Below are 19337 nucleotides of genomic sequence, written 5' to 3'. Positions count from 1 at the left end.
GGAACCAGAAGCTTCTCCTGGGTCTTCTTGGGTGGCAGGAGCCCATGTACTTGGGCCATCTTCCACTGCTCTCCCAGGCATGTTATCAGGGGTTAGATTGGAAGTGGAGCATCCAGGACTCAAATGGGCACCCATAAGGGATTCCGGCACTGCAGGCAGTAGCTTATCCCAGCCCCCACCCCTCCTTCGCTTTTAATTCAGCTTCCGGTACTGCACATCCTCAGAGGCAGCAGATGCTGGTTCAAGTTCTTGGATTCCTATGTGGGTACACAGGAAACCTGGGTGTAATTCCTGGCTCCTGCCTTCAGTCTGGCGCAGTCCTTGCTATTGCAAACATTTGAGGAGTGAGGCAGCAGTTGGAAGAGCTCTTTCCTTCTCTCTTCTTCTCTCTCTGCCTTTCAAATAATTCATAAATAAAACTAAGAAAAACACATATGAACATGTGAGTGCACACCTACACAAATGTATACAACTGTTTTTCATTGACAAAATCATAGTGCTTGCTACGTGCAAGGCGTTGTGCTGGATTTTGGTGTTATACTCATGAGCAAAATAGACTTACTTCCTAGACTTATAAAACTCCTTCTCTGCAGAAAGAACATGGATTTCTAAAAATTCAACTAAAAATGAAGATCTAATTACAAATCATGATGAGCATGTGCACACACACACACACACACACACACTCCTACATGGGCAGAACTGTTGTGCATATCTTGGTGTATCACAGGCTTTTATAGATAGAATAAGAGATTTTCTAGAATTATCATGGCCCTCGACTTTGACCTCGGAGACACAATTTAATAGGCCAGGCCTAAAACTTATCAGGCTCCACTGTATTAGGAAATCACATTATTAGAAATTTCCTCTGGAAGGTGAAATTTACTGTTGTATCAATTTTATCAATTCTTTTATTTATTTATTTATTTTTTGACAGGCAGAGTGGACAGTGAGAGAAAGATACAGAGAGAAAGGTCTTCCTTTGCCGTTGGTTCACCCTCCAATGGCTGCTGCGGCCGGCGTGCTGCCCCGGTGCGCTGTAGCTGGTGCACCGTGCTGATCCGGAGCCAGGAGCCAGGTGCTTCTCCTGGTCTCCCATGAGGTGCAGGGCCCAAGCACTTGGGCCATCCTCCACTGCACTCCCTGGCCATAGCAGAGGGCTGGCCTGGAAGAGGGGCAACCGGGACAGAATCCTGCACCCTGACCGGGACTAGAACCCAGTGTGCCGGCGCCGCAAGGCAGAGGATTAGCCTAGTGAGCCGTGGCACTGGCCCAATTTTATCAATTCTTTATGGCTGAAAGTTTTAACAATTGATGCCAGTATAAGGAATAGGAGAATCCTGTGGGCTGGCTTTTAAAGTCTGTATTCCAGAAGCTTGTTTAAGTTGGGTATGCTTTTGTGAGAAAGCTCTGCCTGTACTAGTGTTATTCTGTTTTCCAGAGACATCATTTGAAGCTAAATCCTACCCAAGCATGCGTCAGAGAGAATTACCCCTGACAATTTTGGTGCTTGTACTTGTACACACAGCAGGTAAGTGATAATAATTATTCACCAACATTTTCCATTAGGAATCTAGCAGGAAAATCAGGCTTTGGTTTTTCTTTGGAGGAAGCTACTTGGTGCTGAATTTATTAAAGTTGGTGATTTAAAGTTTTACTTTATAGAGTTGAGGCACAGGAAGTTGAGCTGCCACTTGCAACGCTGGCATTCCACATGGGTGTGCCAGTTCAAGTCTCAGCTGCTCCACTTGCTATCCAGTTCCCTGCTAATCTACCTGGGAAGGCAGTGAAAGATGGTCCTAGGTCGTGGGACCCTGCCACCCATGTGGGAGACCAGGGCGGAGTTCTTGGCTCCTGGCTTCAGCCTGGCCCAGACCCAGCTGTTGTGGTCAGTTTAGGAGTGAACCAGAAGAGGGAAGCTATCTCTCTCTTTCCTTCTCTGCCTCTCCTTCTCTTTTTTAATTCTGCCTTTCATATAAATGATATATATCTTAATCACGTGATGAATGAATCTTTCACATGAGTGGGATTAAATAGAGAAGACATGTATGGTACAACTGGAAAAGATTTAGCTCTCTGAGTTTATGTAGAGAGAGCAAGATATAAACACCTGTGCCAGGAAATAAATCACATTTGTCTGAAATGAAAATTTGCTTTGTGTTATATGAAATTGAGGAGCAAACAGACACCTTCACTGTTGGTTTTTAGAAAGTTTTGTGCAAATTCTCCTTCCTGAAGGAGAAGGCAAAGCTTCATCTCATTATTTAGGTTATAATAAGAACAGAGAGTGGGAAAGTCCCTTACAGATCTTCAACACATGTTAGTGTTATCAATGATACACCAGAAAGACTGGTTAGACTGGGGAGCTCAGGTAGACTTCACAGCAGGTGTCAGATACCAGTTTTAATGTATTGACAATGACTGCCTTGATGCCTTTTCCCCCTAAATTGGAAGGAGTCTGAATGCTCATTGTTTGCAGAAGAGTTCCATAATAGGATAGGAAGATTTTTCATTAACTTTGGAAGAGAACAGGGGAGCACAGATGTAATTTTTGTTGATTTATAGAGAGAAACACATGGGCCCATCACCACTATTTAGAGAATTACTGCTGAAGAGAAAGCAGAATTAACTTTGTGTTGTCTTCAAATAGTACAACTCCAATCTAGGGGTGTAGTTACTTAAATGGTTTGTGTATTGTGCGGATTCATATGATGCTGTACTGCCCACATGTTAGAGAGGTGAGGTTGACCCTCTCTTCTTGATGTGGGATGATCTGTTCAAAACTACTAAGTGAAAAGCAAGGTGCAGGAAAATGTGTCATGAGCCCGGGGCTCTGTGGACACACACTGATAACCTCACTCCCAGGTAACACCAGGACAAGTTTCAGATGCAGAAAGCAATTCTACAGCCTGTGGTATATGATCACTGAGATCCCAGCTCCTTGTCCTTTTAGATGCTTGGAGCACACCTTTCGTGAATAGACTACACTTAGGATAAGGCTCATTTAATCCATTTGAAATTAGGTGATGGCATCCTATCATTTTCCAAAGTCAAGACAATTCCAAACACAGGCTTCATTCTAAAGGATGCAGGTTCTGGGCCCTGCTGGGTTCATGGAAGAGAGGAAGTGCCTATTGTGGCACTTTGGACTCCACACAAATTGAATTTCACTCATTCTTTATTCTATAACTCTGCAGCGTATAAATTCTTCATTCTACAAATCTACAATTGTTGTACTACCATTTCCAACAAACATTATGTTAATTAACAAAGCCTCCAGTGTTAAAAATGTAAAATTAGATGTCGAACACCATTTGCTGCTCTTTCTTTCTTTTTTTTTTTTATTTTTTGACAGGCAGAGTGGACAGTGAGAGAGAGGCAGAGAGAAAGGTCTTCCTTTACCGTTAGTTCACCCTCCAATGGCCGCTGCGGCCGGTGCACTGCCCCCGGTGCGCTGCGGCCGGTGCACCGTGCTGATCCGAAGCCAGGAGCCAGGTGCTTCTCCTGGTCTCCCATGGGGTGCAGGGCCCAAGGACTTGGGCCATCCTCCACTGCCTTCCGGGGCCACAGCAGAGAGCTGGCCTGGAAGAGGGGCAACCAGGACAGAATCCGGCACCCTGGCTGGGACTAGAACCCGGTGTGCCGGCACCGCAGGTGGAGAATTAGCCTAGTGAGCCACAGCGCCAGCAGTTTGCTGCTCTTTCAACTGCCAGCCACCCACCCCTGCAGAATATGTATTTCATGCTAGGTTCTTTAAATGATAATTACCTCCAAAGACAAATGAGTGTCTAAGTCCCTCAAAATACACAGTATATGCTTATGGAAACTTTTTTATATATTACCAAAACATGGAAATCTGGAAATAACTTAAATATCTACCAGATACTTGCCCAATAACCCAAATGCCCAAAATTCATTAATTAATAGAATGGATAAGTTGTCAGATACTCAAAGGAACACATTTGGATATTACATAACAATGAGAGAAGAACACATGACTGCTGTATGCAGCAGCATGGTTGCCTGTCAAAGACATGATGACACACAAAATATTCCAGACACAAAAGATCAGATGGCCGTGATTCATGCACTTTATTATATTATCTCTAAAAGCCAAAAATAATTTGCTAATGACTTGCCATAGTTTTGAATGTCAGTTAAAACTAATATCCACAACTTCTCTGCTGAAGTATTGAAAGGTAGACTAGAGATTGTTTAGCACCAACTAAGCGTTAGCTCTTGTACCTATGATGGACTCGACATTCATGGTTTCAAAGAGCGACTGTCATTTGAGCCACTTCCTCCTTTTGTTGTGGTTAAGAACACTGAGTTAAAACCAGACTGTTGCTTTGTGAAAGAAGCCCTAACTCTAAGGAGGGCATTTTGTTTATGTCCTCAGGGAAATGTTTCATCCAAATAAAAGATTCCTATTCTCCAGATACAGGTAAAACACATCCTTCAGCCACAGGAGGACGGGCTATGAGAAAAACCCACTGAGGATGCCTTTGAACTCACAGAAGTGTGAAAGGAGGAGACTCAGCGCCTACTCTGTGTAGATGAAAGGATCTGATAAAATTTCAAAGCTACAGAAACTGGGTTAATTGAGAAAGAGGGAGGGAGGAGGAGGAGGAGAGAGAGTTCAAAGAAGGGAAGTGAGATTATATGAATCAGTTCTGGATTATCCCTTACAGTAATGACAAATATACAAAGACCATAAGCTACTCATGCATACTTTAGCTAGCTGCACTCCTGCCTGGGAAATGGTTAGGTCGACTGCCTGGACACAAGCTGGAAGGGACATCTGATGACACAGATGAAAAACACCGAGGTCTCTAGGTTATTGTCTTCTGTTTCATGCAGACGCAGCCTTAGTTGGGGGTGTGTGGAGTAAACAATACTTGCATGACAATACTTCTCTAGTTTTCTTTCTTCCAGTTGTGATGTGTAATATTTCCTTTTAAAGGATGACACAATGCTTACCAAACATCTAGCTATGCTGGGTCAAGTTTTGACACCTTCCTATTCGGGAAAAGCTGTTGGGAGTTTTGCCTTCACCAATGTTCTGAAAGTGTCTTATCCTTTCTAGTTTTGGAAAAAAAATGATGCTTAGATAACAGAATGTACAGGAACGTGTTGCTGAGATTTTGCAGGGATTTCTTAACTAACCTTGCTTCTTCACATAATGCATTATGTGAAGAAAAAGAATTACCTGTACATTTTTATTTTTTCCTTTTTCCTTTGCTTATCTTTTGAAGAAACTTGCACTTCACGACCTCACATTACTGCAGTGGAAGGGGAACCCTTCTATTTGAAATTTTGCTTATCTTCATCTGAGCAAAAGAGCAAACCAAGCACTATAAGATGGTACAAAAGTGGCGAGTCACATGGACGTGTTGGGCTAAACCCAAGCAGTTCACCCAGAATTTCTGTGCATGATTTTTCTTTGGAGTTTTGGCCAATTGAGTTGGATGACAGAGGAACTTATATTTTCCAGATGGGGTGAGTGTACTTTTTTCTTTGTTTTATGTCATTGTACTCTTTGTCCTTTGTTCAGCAACTCAAGTCTATAGTAAGCTGAGAGGATAGATCTTCTCTTATTTGCCCTACTACGTGAAAGAAATACTTCATTATTGAAAAAATAAATGAAATAATCTTTGATGTTTATTTTCTTAGCAACCCTAGTGAAAGTTGAATACCCTCACAGGATTTCCACTTGGGGATTCTTGTCAATGATAAGCAAAGATCAAATGAAAGTTGGATTTTAATTTTTTTTTCCTGTATTTTTTTTAAACTTTTATTTAATGCATATAAATTTCCAAAGTACAACTTATGGATTACAATGGCTTCCCCCCCATACCGTCCCTCCCACCCACAACCCTCCCCTTTCCCACTCCCTCTCCCCTTCCATTCACATCAAGATTCATTTTTGATTATCTTAATATACAGAAGATCAGCTTAGTATACATCAAGTATGGATTTCAACAGTTTGCTCCCACACAGAAACATAAAGTGAAAAATAATAGATGATTTTTTTTTAAATAATGATGAAATCAGAGCAGACCTATTGTCATGTTTAATCCCAGTGAGAGTCAAGTTGGGAATTGATAATTTCTTTTTTTTTTTTTTTTTTTTTTACAGAGGATCAGTTTAGTATGCATTAAGTAAGGATTTCAACAGTTTGCACCCCCATAGAAACACAAAGTGAAATATATTGTTTGAGTACTCGTTATAGCATTAAATCTCAATGTACAGCACATTAAGGATAGAGATCCTACATGAGGAGTAAGTGCACAGTGACTCCTGTTGTTGACTTTACCAATTGACACTCCTGTCTATGGCATCAGTAATCTCCCTATGCTCCAGTCATGAGTTTCCAAGGCTATGGAAGCCCTCTGAGTTCTCCGACTCTTATCTTGTTTAGACAAGGTCATAGTCAAAGTGGAGGTTCTCTCCTCCCTTCAGAGAAAGGTACCTCCTTCTTTGATGACCTGTTCTTTCCACTGGGATCTCACTCGCAGAGATCTTTTGCCAGAGTGTCTTGGCTTTCCATGCCTGAAATACTCTCATGAGCTTTTCAGCCAGCTCCGAATGCCTTTAGGGCTGATTCTGAGGCCAGAGTGCTATTTAGGACATCTGCCATTCTATGAGTCTGCTGAGTATCTCACTTCCCATGTTGGATCACTCTCCCCTTTATTTACTCCATCGGTTAGCGTTAGCAGGTACTAGACTTGTCTATGTGCTCCCTTTGACTCCCAGTCCCTCCACCATGACCAACTGTGAACTGAAACTGATCACCTGGAACAGTGAGATGGCATTGGTACATGCCACCTCGATGGGATTGAATTGGAATCCCCTGGTATGCTTCCAACTCCACCACTTGCTGCTCCTATTGTTTAAGATGTCCCCGTTGAATGAAATCAACAGCTGGTACCTCACACTGATATTAACATGTAGAGAGAGGGGCACAGGGTCTGCTTCCTGGGTGGTATCTTCAGTCTAGAGGGGGCAATTGGGTTTGGTGTAGACACATACTTGTCTACATCAGCAGGAGTCAGGTCACCATGGTAGTGAAGGAGCTCTTTTTTTTGGTAGCCACTCACAAACTCATAGCCAGGGGCAGCAAATGAAGAGGGCATTGGAGGTGTTTGGCCAGCTGTTCATGGCATGGTCCTAGATCCTGCCAGGGTCCTCATCATGGAGGAGCATAACATCTATGAGATGGGAGTAGCCAACCAAATGCATCAGCCACTATCACTGAACTTGCTTCTCTTTGTGGGTATATACTAGGGTACTTTAAAAGTTTTTTGAAAAAAGTGGAATTAAATGCTACATTTATTTTAGTGCAAATGCTTTGAAGTCCTTGCATTTTTTTCACCGTTAACATTTTCAGTGAAACTTTGAATAGCCCTCATATGTAATTTTATAGAGTTGAGACTGGCCTGTAGACAGTAGCTCAGGGTCAGCTGAGTGGTGGTGGTGAGTTGTAGATGTCGCAGATTTCTTGCAGGAGTGCCTCTAGAATGAGTCCCGATCTCTATCAACCAAAGTGAGATGTCACACTGAAACCTTGATAGCACCCTTGTGGTTTTGCACAAAGTGAGGTCATTTTTGTTTGTATATGTAGGATCTCTGAGGAGTCAGAAAGAAATTAAAGAGCTCAAAAAATTCACCTATTTCATATGAACTTTAAAGGGAGATTACAGAAATGAGTTACAACGAGCTAACACGTTAGGAAGTTAAGGAAGCCAAGGGAGAATCAATTTTCATAATTGGGGTAGATAAAAAAACATGAATATCCCCACTTCCAAATCATGGTTAAATAAAAACGTGATTTAAAAGAGTGGATCATTCTGTACAGAGCATCCAAGGGAAGATTCCATCAGCTCGAACCATCTCTTGGAGATGATAGAGGCGGGAAACATTCATCATCTCTCTGATATGAAATGGGGAGTCCACTGCCTGGGTTAGGGAGAGAAAGTGGAATCATCAGACAGAAGTTGGGAGTCAGTAAGGCATGGAGGGATGGGATGACAGAGAGGAGAGGTGGCTAAGACTGGCCTTTGTGATAAATCCTTAAAAGTGTTGGAGACTGATGAGTAATAGGAGAGTTAAGCAATGATAGGAGAAGCAGCTTTGACCTTGGCTGTGACAATACATGGGATTCTACATGGGAGTTGTTTGTTGTGGATGTCTGAGAGCACAGAGGATACAAACATCTTCAAATATAATATATGTCTGAAGGCAGCAATGTTAATAACTTCATCTGATCAATACTTCTTGTATACATATTTTGAACTATCACATCATACCCCAGAAATATGTACCATTATTGTGTGTTAATCAGACATTATTTAGAAGTTGTGTAAAGAGATGGAAATGTTTACTAAAATAATCAATCATCACACATTGTATACATGCAACATTGTACTGTCCTCCACTAAAAGGACAAATAAACTAAAATTATATAGTGTGTGTGATTGCTAAGTGGTGTTCTGTTTACTGAAGATCTGTACATGTGTGTTTATGTGCATATGTGTGTATGACTATATGCATGAATGTGTGTGTGTAAGTACATGCATGCATGTATGTGTGCTTGTGTGTATGCCCAGGGTGGATTTGCTGGTCACAGGGAATTGGTGCTTGCAGCTTTGGGTCAGTTGCCTCTGCTTCATGCCAGCCTTTTAACTCTTTGACAGTTGGTGTAGGCTGTTAATTGTTCAGCACTCCCAGTGCAGTGATGAGTACCGGGGGCGGGGTGGGATACTCAGGCTCTCAGTATCTGTTGACCATGAAAGATTGAGAAGTTCAAGGTAGAGAACAAAGAAATCTGACACAATGGAAACAGGCATGCACCTTATGGCTTGTAAGCAACAAGACCAGAGAGATACAGAAATCTCTCCCTCTCTGGCTCAGTGAGGCTGAACTTGGGAAATCTTCACAATAGAGGAGAGGATGCTGCCGGTGGAATTCCGAGTCCTTACCACATTCAGGTAGCTCTCATGTTCCGTGGCCTCTGGCCCACTGCTTTTAGTAATGGAGACGGCTCAACACCCTCTCCAGGAGTGGCTGATCTTGCATAAATTCATGTCCAAGGTGAAAAGACCACTCACATGCATTGTGAAGACAAAGGATCAAACAAAAGTGTGCTTGCATTCTGGCCCTCATCCTGAGACAGGTGTGTGAACCTGGGCAAGCTGTTTAATGTCTCTTGAGATTTAGTTTTCTCATTTGAACACAAGGAAAATAGTCATCTCCCTTGCACACGAGTGCTATCATACCTGAACCTCAGCAAGTGCTGATCTTGTCTTCACCCTATTGCATACTAAAAAGGGAATTGGAAGAGCCAAAATGGGTGAAAATTTGTGAGATACATGGGACAACTTAGCAGCCCCTGTTACTGTCTTTAGCAGTGTGAAGAAATATCAGATTGCAAATATTTTCCCTTTTAAGAGCTCCTTTTAAAATTACTTTTAATTATTTTGTTTTTCTAGATAACTAATTTCTGTTCAGAAAGAGCAATAACTGTAAACTCTGTTCAAACTCACTTTTGTTCAGTAAGGCATTTACAGTGCCAATACAACAGGACTTCAATTTACTCAACAGTAATAGGAGGGGGTTGCAAACTGCCCTGAGAAATATAAAACCTGATGCAGATATGAGGGCACTTCAGAGAGTTCATAGAAAATGACATTAAAAAGATGTTAAGGGTCCAGGGGCCAGCATCGCGGCATAGCGGGTTGAGCTGCCACCTCTGATACCTGTATCCCATATGGGCACCAGCTCAAGATCCAGCTGCTCCGCTTCTGATCCAGCTCCTGCTAATGTACCTGGGAAGGCAGCAGAAGATGGCCCAAGTGCTTGGGACCCTGTCACTCATGTGGGAGACCCAGAAGTTGTTCATGGCTTCTAGAAACTTCCAGCACTGGTTGTTGAGGACATTTGGGGAGTGAACCAGCAAGTGGATGTTCTTTCTCTTTTTCTCTCTCCCTCTGTAACTTTGACTTTCAAGTAAATAAATAAATCTTTAAAAAGAGATTAAGTTTATTTGGGTTTAAATTATTGTGAAATCCATATATAGTTTTTATAAAATGAATTTTCATGAACTTTTTGAAGATGTCTTCTTGTGAAACCAAGGCTACTCTCTCATCCTGGGTGACGAATCTCTGAACTTGTCAATCCTCGAATGTCATTAACAGCCCAAACACTAGCTGCTGTGACAGCTATAATGCATGTCTTGCAGCAGGATGTCAGTGAGTGTGTATACTTGCATGTGTGTGTACCTAGATGTCTGTGTACCTATATGAATGTATTCCTGCATGCATGTGTATACTTGCATGTGTGTATTCTTGCATGTGAGTATACCTGCATATGGATATGCCTATGTGTGTGTACATGCACGTCTGTATACCTGTATGTGTGTACCTACATGTGTGTACCTAAATATGTGTATGCCTGCTTGTGTACTCGCATCTGTATGTGTACCTGCGTGTGTGTATGTATTATCCTCATGTTTGTGTGTACCTGCATGTGTATACCTGCATGTGTGTATACCTGCATGTGTGTATATATACTTGCATGTGTGTGTGTGTACCTGCATGTGTGTGTACCACATGTGCACATGTAGTGCACTTAGACTTATCTTTTAACCTCATCCCACCCCATGAACAGTTGCTAAATTTTTTATTGCTCTGAACCATGGGAAGGTGGGGCAGGGTTTGAATACCAATAAGTCTCTTTAAACAAAAAGAAGGAAAAGCAATTGGATGGGTTGGTCACTAAAAGGAAGAGAAATGACACTTGTGAAGTCTCTGGTAATTACAAAATACCTTTACACCTTTGTTTTATAGAAATGATACTCGGCAATGGACATTAAACGTCATCAGAAGAAATAAGAACAGCTGCTTTACTGAAAAACAAGTAACTAGTAAAAGTATAGAAGTTCAAAAGGTTTTGACTATACCCTGTACAAACAGTTACTATCAAAGACTCATCAACAGAACAACACTGTATAAGGTAATGCAGAATATTTTAACTTAAGACTTAGTAGAAAAGATGAAACTCCAAAACGAGGATCTGATGGCTGTGGACAGCTAGTGGTCTCCTAATAAACTGAGCCTATGCAGTTGATGTGGCCTGAGTAAAGTGTCCTCATGAGATTGTTGCAAAGAGCTGACAGCCACAATGTGTGTGTGTGTGTGTGTGTGTGTCGCCCAGAAGCGTCCCTGTGTTGGGTGTTCAATCTTTTTCCTTCAATCAACTTTTAGGAACGCTAGATTAAGATTTTTCATTTCCTTCTGTCTCATATACTTAGAAATTTAAAACTCTATTGTATAAATTTTCTGTGACTATGTGAGTTCATTTTATAAAATTGGAATATTGAAAAAGAGATAATGAAGAAAGCAAAAATTACTCAGGACTCCCACCAACCAGACTTTCGGTATTTGTCTGGGTGAAAAACTCCTTTGAAAAAGTGGTAGGCCAGCGCCGCGGCTCACTAGGCTAATCTTCCACCTGCAGCGCCGGTACTCTGGGTTCTAGTCCTGGTTAGGGTGCCGGTTCTGTCCCTGTTGCTCCTATTCCAGTCCAGTTCTCTGCTGTGGCCCGGGAAGGCAGTGGAGGATGGCCCAAGTGCTTGGGCCCTGCACCCGCATGGGAGACCAGGAAGAAGCACCTGGCTCCTGGCTCGGATTGGCGCAGCGCACCGGCCGTAGCGGCCATTTGGGGGGTGAACCAACGGAAGGAAGACCTTTCTCTTTCTCTCTCTCTCTCTCTCACTGTCTTATTCTGACTGTGAAAGAAAGAAAGAAAGAAAGGTTTCTCTATTGTGATCATTCTTCCACATCTTTAAGTATTCTTCCAAACATGGGGTTCTATTTTGCATATGACATGTTACATCTAAATAATTCCCTTGTTATTGTACATTTGTGAGTTTCCTTCTTTTCAGTAGCAAATAACACTTCCATAGCTCTTTGGGTGTATATATGATTTGCCCTTCAACCAAATCCCTGAAAGTAGAATGAGTAGATCCAAGGCTATGAGCATGACTGATGACCCCCATTACCAAATAGTCTCCAGAGAACTCTTGTCAGTTTTAAATTTCATCCCTGGTAAAACAAGCTCACATCTCCACATAGTGGGAAGCAATATTTTTAAAAGGTTTAAAAATCTGACATGGGAAATTGTTGAAACTCTTAGTGTTTTCCTTTTCCTTTACTTTTGGCCACCCCCCCCAATGGCCACTGCAGCCAGCGCACTGCGCTGATCCGAAGCCAGGAGCCAGGTGCTTCCTCCTGGTCTCCCATGGGATGCAGGGCCCAAGCACTTAGGCCATCCTCCACTGCACTCCCGGGCCACAGCAGAGAGCTGGACTGGAAGAGGGGCAACTAGGACAGAATCCGGCGCCCCAACCGGGACTAGAACCCAGTGTGCCGGTGCTTCAAGGCAGAGGATTAGCCTAGTGAGCTGCGGCGCTGGCCGTAAATTAAGCTTTTAAAGTTACTTATGGCTTCTTACTGTTACTGCTTTTGTGGACTGCCTGATTATTTTCTTCAGTATGTGTGCCTTCTGCTTGCTGAATTGCAGGAGCTCTTTTAGACTGCTCTGGAGCATATATGAGAATACTTAAAAAGTTTAAGGTGGGGCAGGCCTTTTTCTTAGTGTTTAAGATGCCTTCATCCTTCAATGGAGTGCCTGGGTTTGCTACTTGGCTCCAGCTCCTGTGTCGATCTTCCTGCTAATGCAGACCCTGACAGGAAGTGGTGATTGCACAAGTAATTGAATTTCTACTACCTATCTGGGAGACTGAATTGCATTCCTGGTTCCAGACTTGGATACCCTTTGCAACTCTGGACACTTGGAGAGTGAACCAGCAGATGTGAGCCCTCTCTGTCTGTCTATGTCTGCACCTCTCCACTAAATAAATAAATAATTTAAAATAAAATTTAAAATTTTCTGTAAAATGTAATTAAAAGAGAATGTATATTTTCATGACCCTCCCCCCAACACACTTTTGCAATTTTGTAACTTTAATCAGCAGTTATTTCTCATCCACATTGACTATCTGTAGATTTTTGAAAGTGGTGACAGGATACATAGGTAACTGAAGTGTAGAGCTTGTTTGGCGAATCTTCATTAGATTTTCTTGACAATTCCAGGTGGATGAGATATGGGACTATCCTTATTCCTTCGATCCAGATGGCTTTGTTGAGCCTGGTATCAGTATGCTCATCCGGAGTCCCCATCTCCTTCATGGAGTTTGATTTTCCCAAAGAGCACACTTCTTGAAGCCTGCACCAAGGCCACACTTGTCAATGTTGACGGTGTACCTCTGGTCACCACTGTGTTGATCTGAGAAGGGCCCTTCTTCTTGCCACCCTTCTTTGTGGGAGCCATTCTGCAAGGCCCAAGTTGGAAAGGAAACTTCATGAACCTTTTAAAGACCACTTGTGCTTGTATACACACCTACAAAGGGCCTTCAAGATGACCTTGAAAATTTTGTTTGTATCATTTGCTCAAATACGTTTTACTTGTGTCTTTTCAAGGAGAGCTCTTATCTGAAATGTCTTCTAAACATTTGCATCAGTCCTGAGTTGATTTGGCTCTCTTTCTTGTCAGAGGTTTGACTATTTTATAGTACCTGGACATTAGTGAGATTCTATATGCTGGGTTTTAAAAAATCTCAATATGAAGATGTTTAAATTTAGAAAACAGATACACTGAGAGTTTTGTTTTTGTTTTCTTTTTTTAAAGGTTTATTTTATTTATTTGAAAGACATAGTTACAGAGAGAGGTAGAAACAGAGAGAGAGAGAGAGGGAGAGAGAGAGAGAGAGAGAGAGGGAGAGAGAGAGAGAGAGAGAAAGAGATTGATTTTCCATCCACTAATTCATTCCCCAAATGGCTGCTAAGGCGGGAGCTGAGCTGTTTCAATGCCAGGAGCTAGGAGCTTCTTCCAGGTCTCTCACATGGGCGCAGGTGCCCAAGGACTTGGGCCATTTTCTGCTGCTTTCCCAGGCACATTAGTGGGAAGCCGGATCAGAAGTGGAGCAGCTGGGATTCAGCTGACACCCATATGAGATGCCAGTGCTGTAAACCAGGGCTTTTAACTTACTGCACCATAGTTGTAGGCCTCTGTTTTTGTTTTCTTATGGGCAGGGCAGGGGGGGAGGGAGATGGGAAGGGGGAGGAGGAGGGGAAGGGAGAGGGGGAAGGGGGAGGGAGAGGGAGAGGGAGAGGGAAAGGGAGAGTTCCCATCTACTAGTTTGCTTCCCAAAATGCCAGGTCTGAGCCAATAGCTGAGAACTCAATCCAGGTCTCCGCTATGGGTGGTAGGAGATCCATTACTTGAGTCATCACTGGTAACTCCCAAGGTCTGCAGGAAGATAGAGTCAGGAGCTAGAGGCTAAACTCAAACTCAGGTACTGATAGGGCATACGAGTGTCTTAACAGCATCTCAACACCAAGGTCTAATGTTCTCCCACCAAGGATATTTTAGGCTAAACAACTGGTCATACACCTAAGTATTTCAAATCTGTTCACTGGGTCAGAGTGCCAGAAAGAGTCTCTTATGTTTTACATATTTTGAGAAAAAAAAATTTGAGTTTATAAAAATTTGACTTACACAGATACAGTTTATTGATGGGAGGTGCACACATGGGTACCGCACAAACCCATGGTGCCATTTCTCTCTGGTTCTACCTCCAATGTGCACACCCAGGCCAACTTTGAGGGAGAAGTCTGTGGGCAATAGGTTCTCATGGTTTGGTATTTGTAGAAACAGTGTTGAATAGTCAAGGTCAACCATGCAGTTTCCATTCTCTCCATCTGTTCCTGGGTTATTTCAGGAACTACCTATGGGTGACTGACAACTACATTGAAGAAGGTGGCTTTTTAATTATTGCTTCCTATAACACATATGGGAATTATAATAGATAGGTGGATGTGTGAATGTGCCTATGGGGTTGACTATTCCTGATGCATTTCTAGTCCTCCTCTGTCTTCTAGTGGGAAGCATCAAAGTGGCTTCTAGGTACTCAGTTCTCTGACTAATTCTGCACCAACCTCCACTAGCCATTTCCAGGATGAGTAGTCCTGAGCACATAAAATTGGATTTAAAAATGTTGTAGAGTTGTGCAGAAAGTTTTGACTCTAGCAAAAATTTTCGTTGTTGTTGTAGCATATCTCTCTCTCTCTTTCTCTCTCTCTCTCTCTCCCAGATTAAAAGAAAATGATGAGAAAAGCTACAATGCCTTTATGTTGCATACCCCAACATGTATTAATAATGATAATGACCATAACAGCCATCGGACTTGGTTCCAATAGAAGCAATGCCAAGTCATAGAACATTCACTCAGCAGTTGTGTGTTTCATTCTGTCTCCTTTCCTCTAAAGATCTTTAATTTTAACAACTTTGAACTGTTGTTATTTCAATACTTCTCTCACTAACAAAGTATTTCAACTTGCTCTTTAAAAACAGGACTGTGAAAAGATAGCTGAGGGAGATACAAACCCATTGCTACAGAAGAATGCTGAGTTTAAAGATCAGGGTTATTACTCCTGTGTGTTTTCCATTCATCATAACGGAAAAGAATTTAACATCATCAAGACCTTCAATATAACAATAGTTGGAGGTAAGAGAAATCTTAGAATTGGCACAACCATATGTTGGTCAAGTGAATTTTTTTCCCCTTTCTTCTATGACCACCTAGGAATTGAGGTACCACTTAATTAGGCGTGTGAACACACCACTATTTAAAATATGAGGTTCAAACCTTCTACTTGGAGTTCATCCACCTGGCAGAAAAAAAAATATTTTGACAGCAAACGAATGTACATTTGGGTGAACCTCACATGAGTCAGCTCTCTCTTTCTCTTTGGAATTTAAGTAAGTTGTAGAATCTTTGTTGTTAAACATATGTTTTCACTCAACAAATATTTGTTGGAGATGCCTATACACTATAAACTGTAATTAGTGCTAGGAGGCAAAGGAAGCAGGAGAACATGGGATAAAGTGAGGAGTGCATTATTCTCAAGGGATTTGATTCTATCAGGAGAGGCAGTGAGCCAGAGGGTGCCATCATTTTGAGAAAGTGTCAGCTCTGAGGCTGCAAGAGAGCAGTGGAGTGAAGGAGGCTCCATTTGATCTGGGTCTTGGAGGGACAGGCTCAGGAATGAGCAGTGAGACATGAGGGGAAAGGACTCCAGGGCAGAGAACACGTGTGGGGAGGGAGGGAGGACAGCACCAAGTCTAGTTCCTTGTGAAGCTAGATAGTGTATAATGGAAAAACAGAAGCCTGGAATTTTATATCTATTTATTGGGGAGGGAAAGGGAGAGAGAGAGAGAGAGAGAGAGAGGAGAGAGAGAAGGAAGAGCTTGCTCCCATCTGCTGATTTGCTGGGCTAGGAGCTGAGGACTCAGTCTAGGTCTCTCCATGTGGGTGGCAGGGACCCAGCTACTTGAACCATCACCACTGCCTCCCAGGGTCTATAGTAGCAGGAAACTAGAGCCAAGTATTAATTCCAGGTACTCCAAAGTGGGACACAGGCATCTTAACTGGGGTATTATCACTGCTCCAAACACCTACCTAGAAGCCTGGAAATTGAGAGAGCAGGGACCCTACCAGAAATGTAATTAAACCTTACCCAGTGAAGAAATCCTTCACATGGCCCAACAAATAATCGAACGTGTTGTTTTTTGGAAATTATTCTTGCTTAATGAATCTGCCTAAATTTTCCAGGAATATATTGAATATCAAAAGGTGAAAGCAGGCACCCTTGTCTAGTTTTGGATCTTAGTGGAAATACTTCCAACTTTTACCCATTCAGTATGATGCTGGCTGTGGGTTTGTCACATATTGCCTTGATTGTGATGAGAAATGTTCCTTTTATACCCAGTTTGTTTAAGGATTTTATCATGAAAGTCTGTTGTATTTTATCAAGTGTTTTCTGTACATCTATTGAGATAATCGTATGGTTTTTATTCTATAATTTGTTAATGTGATATATTATATTTATTGATTTGTGTATGTTGAATCATCCCTTCATACCAGAGATAAATCCCACTTAGGCCAGGTGAATGACCATTCTAATGGATCATTGGATTTGATTAGGTAGTATTTTGTTGAGGATTTTTGTGTCTATGTGCATCAGTGATATTGCTCTATAGTTTTCTTTCTTTATGGTATCTTTTCCTTGCTTTGGAATTAAGGTGATTCTGGTCTCATAGAAGGGATTTGGGAAGATTCCCTCCCTTTCAGTGGTTTTGAATAATTTGAGAAGAACTGGAATTAGTTCTTTAAAAGTCTGTTAGAGGGGCTGGCACTGTGGTGTAGCAGGTAGAGCCCCCGCTTGTGTTGCTGGCATCCCATATGGGTGCTGGTTTGAGTCCCGGCTGCTGCACTTCCATTACAGCTCTCTGCTGTGGCCTGAGAAACCAGTGGAGGATGACCCAAGTCCTTGGGCTCCTGCACCTGTGTGGGAGACCCAAAGGAGGCTCCTGCCTCTCGGCTTCGGATTGGCACAGATTTGGCCATCTGGGGAGTGGACCAGCAGATGGAAGACTTCTCTCTCTCTCTCTCTTTGTCGCTGCCTCTCTGTGACTTTGCCTTTCAAATAAATAAATAAATAAATCTTGGAAAAAAAAAGTCTGTTAGAATTCAGAAGTGGAGTCATCCAGTCCTGGGCTTTGCTTTGTTGAGAGGTTCTTTATTAATTTCATCTTGGTCTTGGATATTGATCTGTTTAGGTTTAGGTTTTCTATATCTTCATGGCTCAATTTTGGTAATTTGTATATGTCCAGGAATTTATCCATTTCTTCTGGATTTTCTAATTTGTTGACATACATACAGCTCTTTGTAGTAATTTCTGATAACTTTTTTTTTTATTTCTGTGGTGTCCAATTTTACATCTCCTTTTTCATCTCTGATTTTATTGATTTGTGTCTCCTCCCTCTTTGTTTTAGTTAGTTGGACCAATGGTGTATCAATTTTGTTTATTTTTTCAAAAGAGGATATGTGTTTCTTGTAGGCAGCAAATAGATGGGTCTTGTTTTTTAATTCATTCGGCTAGTCTATATTTTTTAATGGGAGAATTTAGGCCAATTACATTCAAGGTTGCTATTGATAAGTAATAACGTTGTCTTGTGATTTTTCCGTAAGTATTCCTATTGTTTGCTTTGGATTTCCTTTATATTTTTACTAGTAGATTTTCTGCCTTTACATTCTTTCCTAATTATGGCTGTCTTTCTGTATTTCTGTGTATAACACATCCTTAAGCATCAATTGTAAGGCTGGATGAGTGGTGACAAATTCTTTCAATTTCTGTTTGTTGTGGAAGGTCTTCATTTCACCTTCATTCATAAATGTACAGTATTCCAGGTTGATAGATTTTTTTCTGTTAAGACTTGGTTAGCCCACAGGGGTATAACCCCACTAAGTGCTGACACATGAACCACACAAAAGATCTGTATTGTCTTCAGCGTGAGCAAGGAACTCTGCAACGGCCCACCCTAGGCTGTCGGGGAGCTCTCAGCCTCTGATGCCAGACACAGTAATTGACCATAGACACAGCTACACCCCACACCCTGTCATGCAGTCACAGAATTCCCACAGTCACAGTGCACAAGGCCGCCACAGTCATGGGGTGCAGAAGATCTGCTCAGCCCCATGAGCATGTCCCATCCACAGAGAGAGCAGGGACGTTTCCAGAGCCAGCTGCCTGTGGGTGCTCCACCTTGGCAGTTTGAACCCCAGAGCCTGTGCTAGGTTGAGGGGATGGGGGCACCCCACAATGCTACATGGGTTCCTAGCCCCCTGTCAGATTCAAAGTCAGCAGGAAACATTTTTCCTCTGGTAAAATCCCCAGTCTACACATGCACACAAGAGCTACCATAGCTTCTACTGTGTCAAGATGGTGCCTTCTGTCCTCCAGCCGCCAGTTTCTGGGCACCCTAGTCAGGGGACAGGGAGAAAAAAATGAGCATTGTTTTTGCTGGATTAGTTGGCTACGTTTCCCTCTGCTTGAGCTCCAGGCTGGTCTCAAAGTAAATGTGAGGCCGGCGCCGCGGCTCAATAGGCTAATCCTCCACCTAGAGGTGCCGGCACACCAGGTTCTAGTCCCGGTCAGGGCGCCGGATTCTTTCCCGGTTGCCCCTCTTCCAGTCCAGCTCTCTGCTGTGGCCTGGGAAGGCAGTGGAGGATGGCCCAAGTGCTTGGGCCCTGCACCCCATGGGAGACCAGGAGAAGCACCTGGCTCCTGCCTTCGGATCAGCTCAGTGCGCCGGCCGCAGCACACCAGCCGTGGCGGCCATTGGAGGGTGAACCAACGGCAAAAGGAAGACCT

The 19337-nt window shown here is 42.5% G+C and overlaps 1 protein-coding gene and 1 pseudogene across 2 annotated transcripts in view; one reads left to right on the top strand and one right to left on the bottom strand.

Annotated features, from left to right (window-relative positions):
• Window positions 1-19337, top strand: part of IL18R1 (interleukin 18 receptor 1) — a 46040-nt gene that overhangs the window by 6333 nt on the left and 20370 nt on the right. Inside the window, exons 2-5 of one of the 2 annotated variants that reach the window (XM_008252716.5) lie at window positions 1442-1531; window positions 5256-5499; window positions 10848-11013; window positions 15475-15628. In XM_008252716.5, coding sequence (XP_008250938.3) covers window positions 1474-1531; window positions 5256-5499; window positions 10848-11013; window positions 15475-15628 — 622 coding nt within the window. In that variant the 5' untranslated portion in view covers window positions 1442-1473. 2 annotated transcript variants of the gene reach the window in all.
• LOC149127992 (large ribosomal subunit protein eL31 pseudogene) lies at window positions 13037-13392 on the bottom strand (annotated as a pseudogene).

The sequence above is a fragment of the Oryctolagus cuniculus genome, chromosome 2, assembly GCF_051225735.1.
Source record: "Oryctolagus cuniculus isolate XC-2025 breed Fujian yellow rabbit chromosome 2, ASM5122573v1, whole genome shotgun sequence".
Lineage (NCBI taxonomy): Eukaryota > Metazoa > Chordata > Mammalia > Lagomorpha > Leporidae > Oryctolagus > Oryctolagus cuniculus.
Note: the sequence above shows the minus strand (reverse complement) of the source record. Positions and strands in the feature narration are given on the sequence as shown.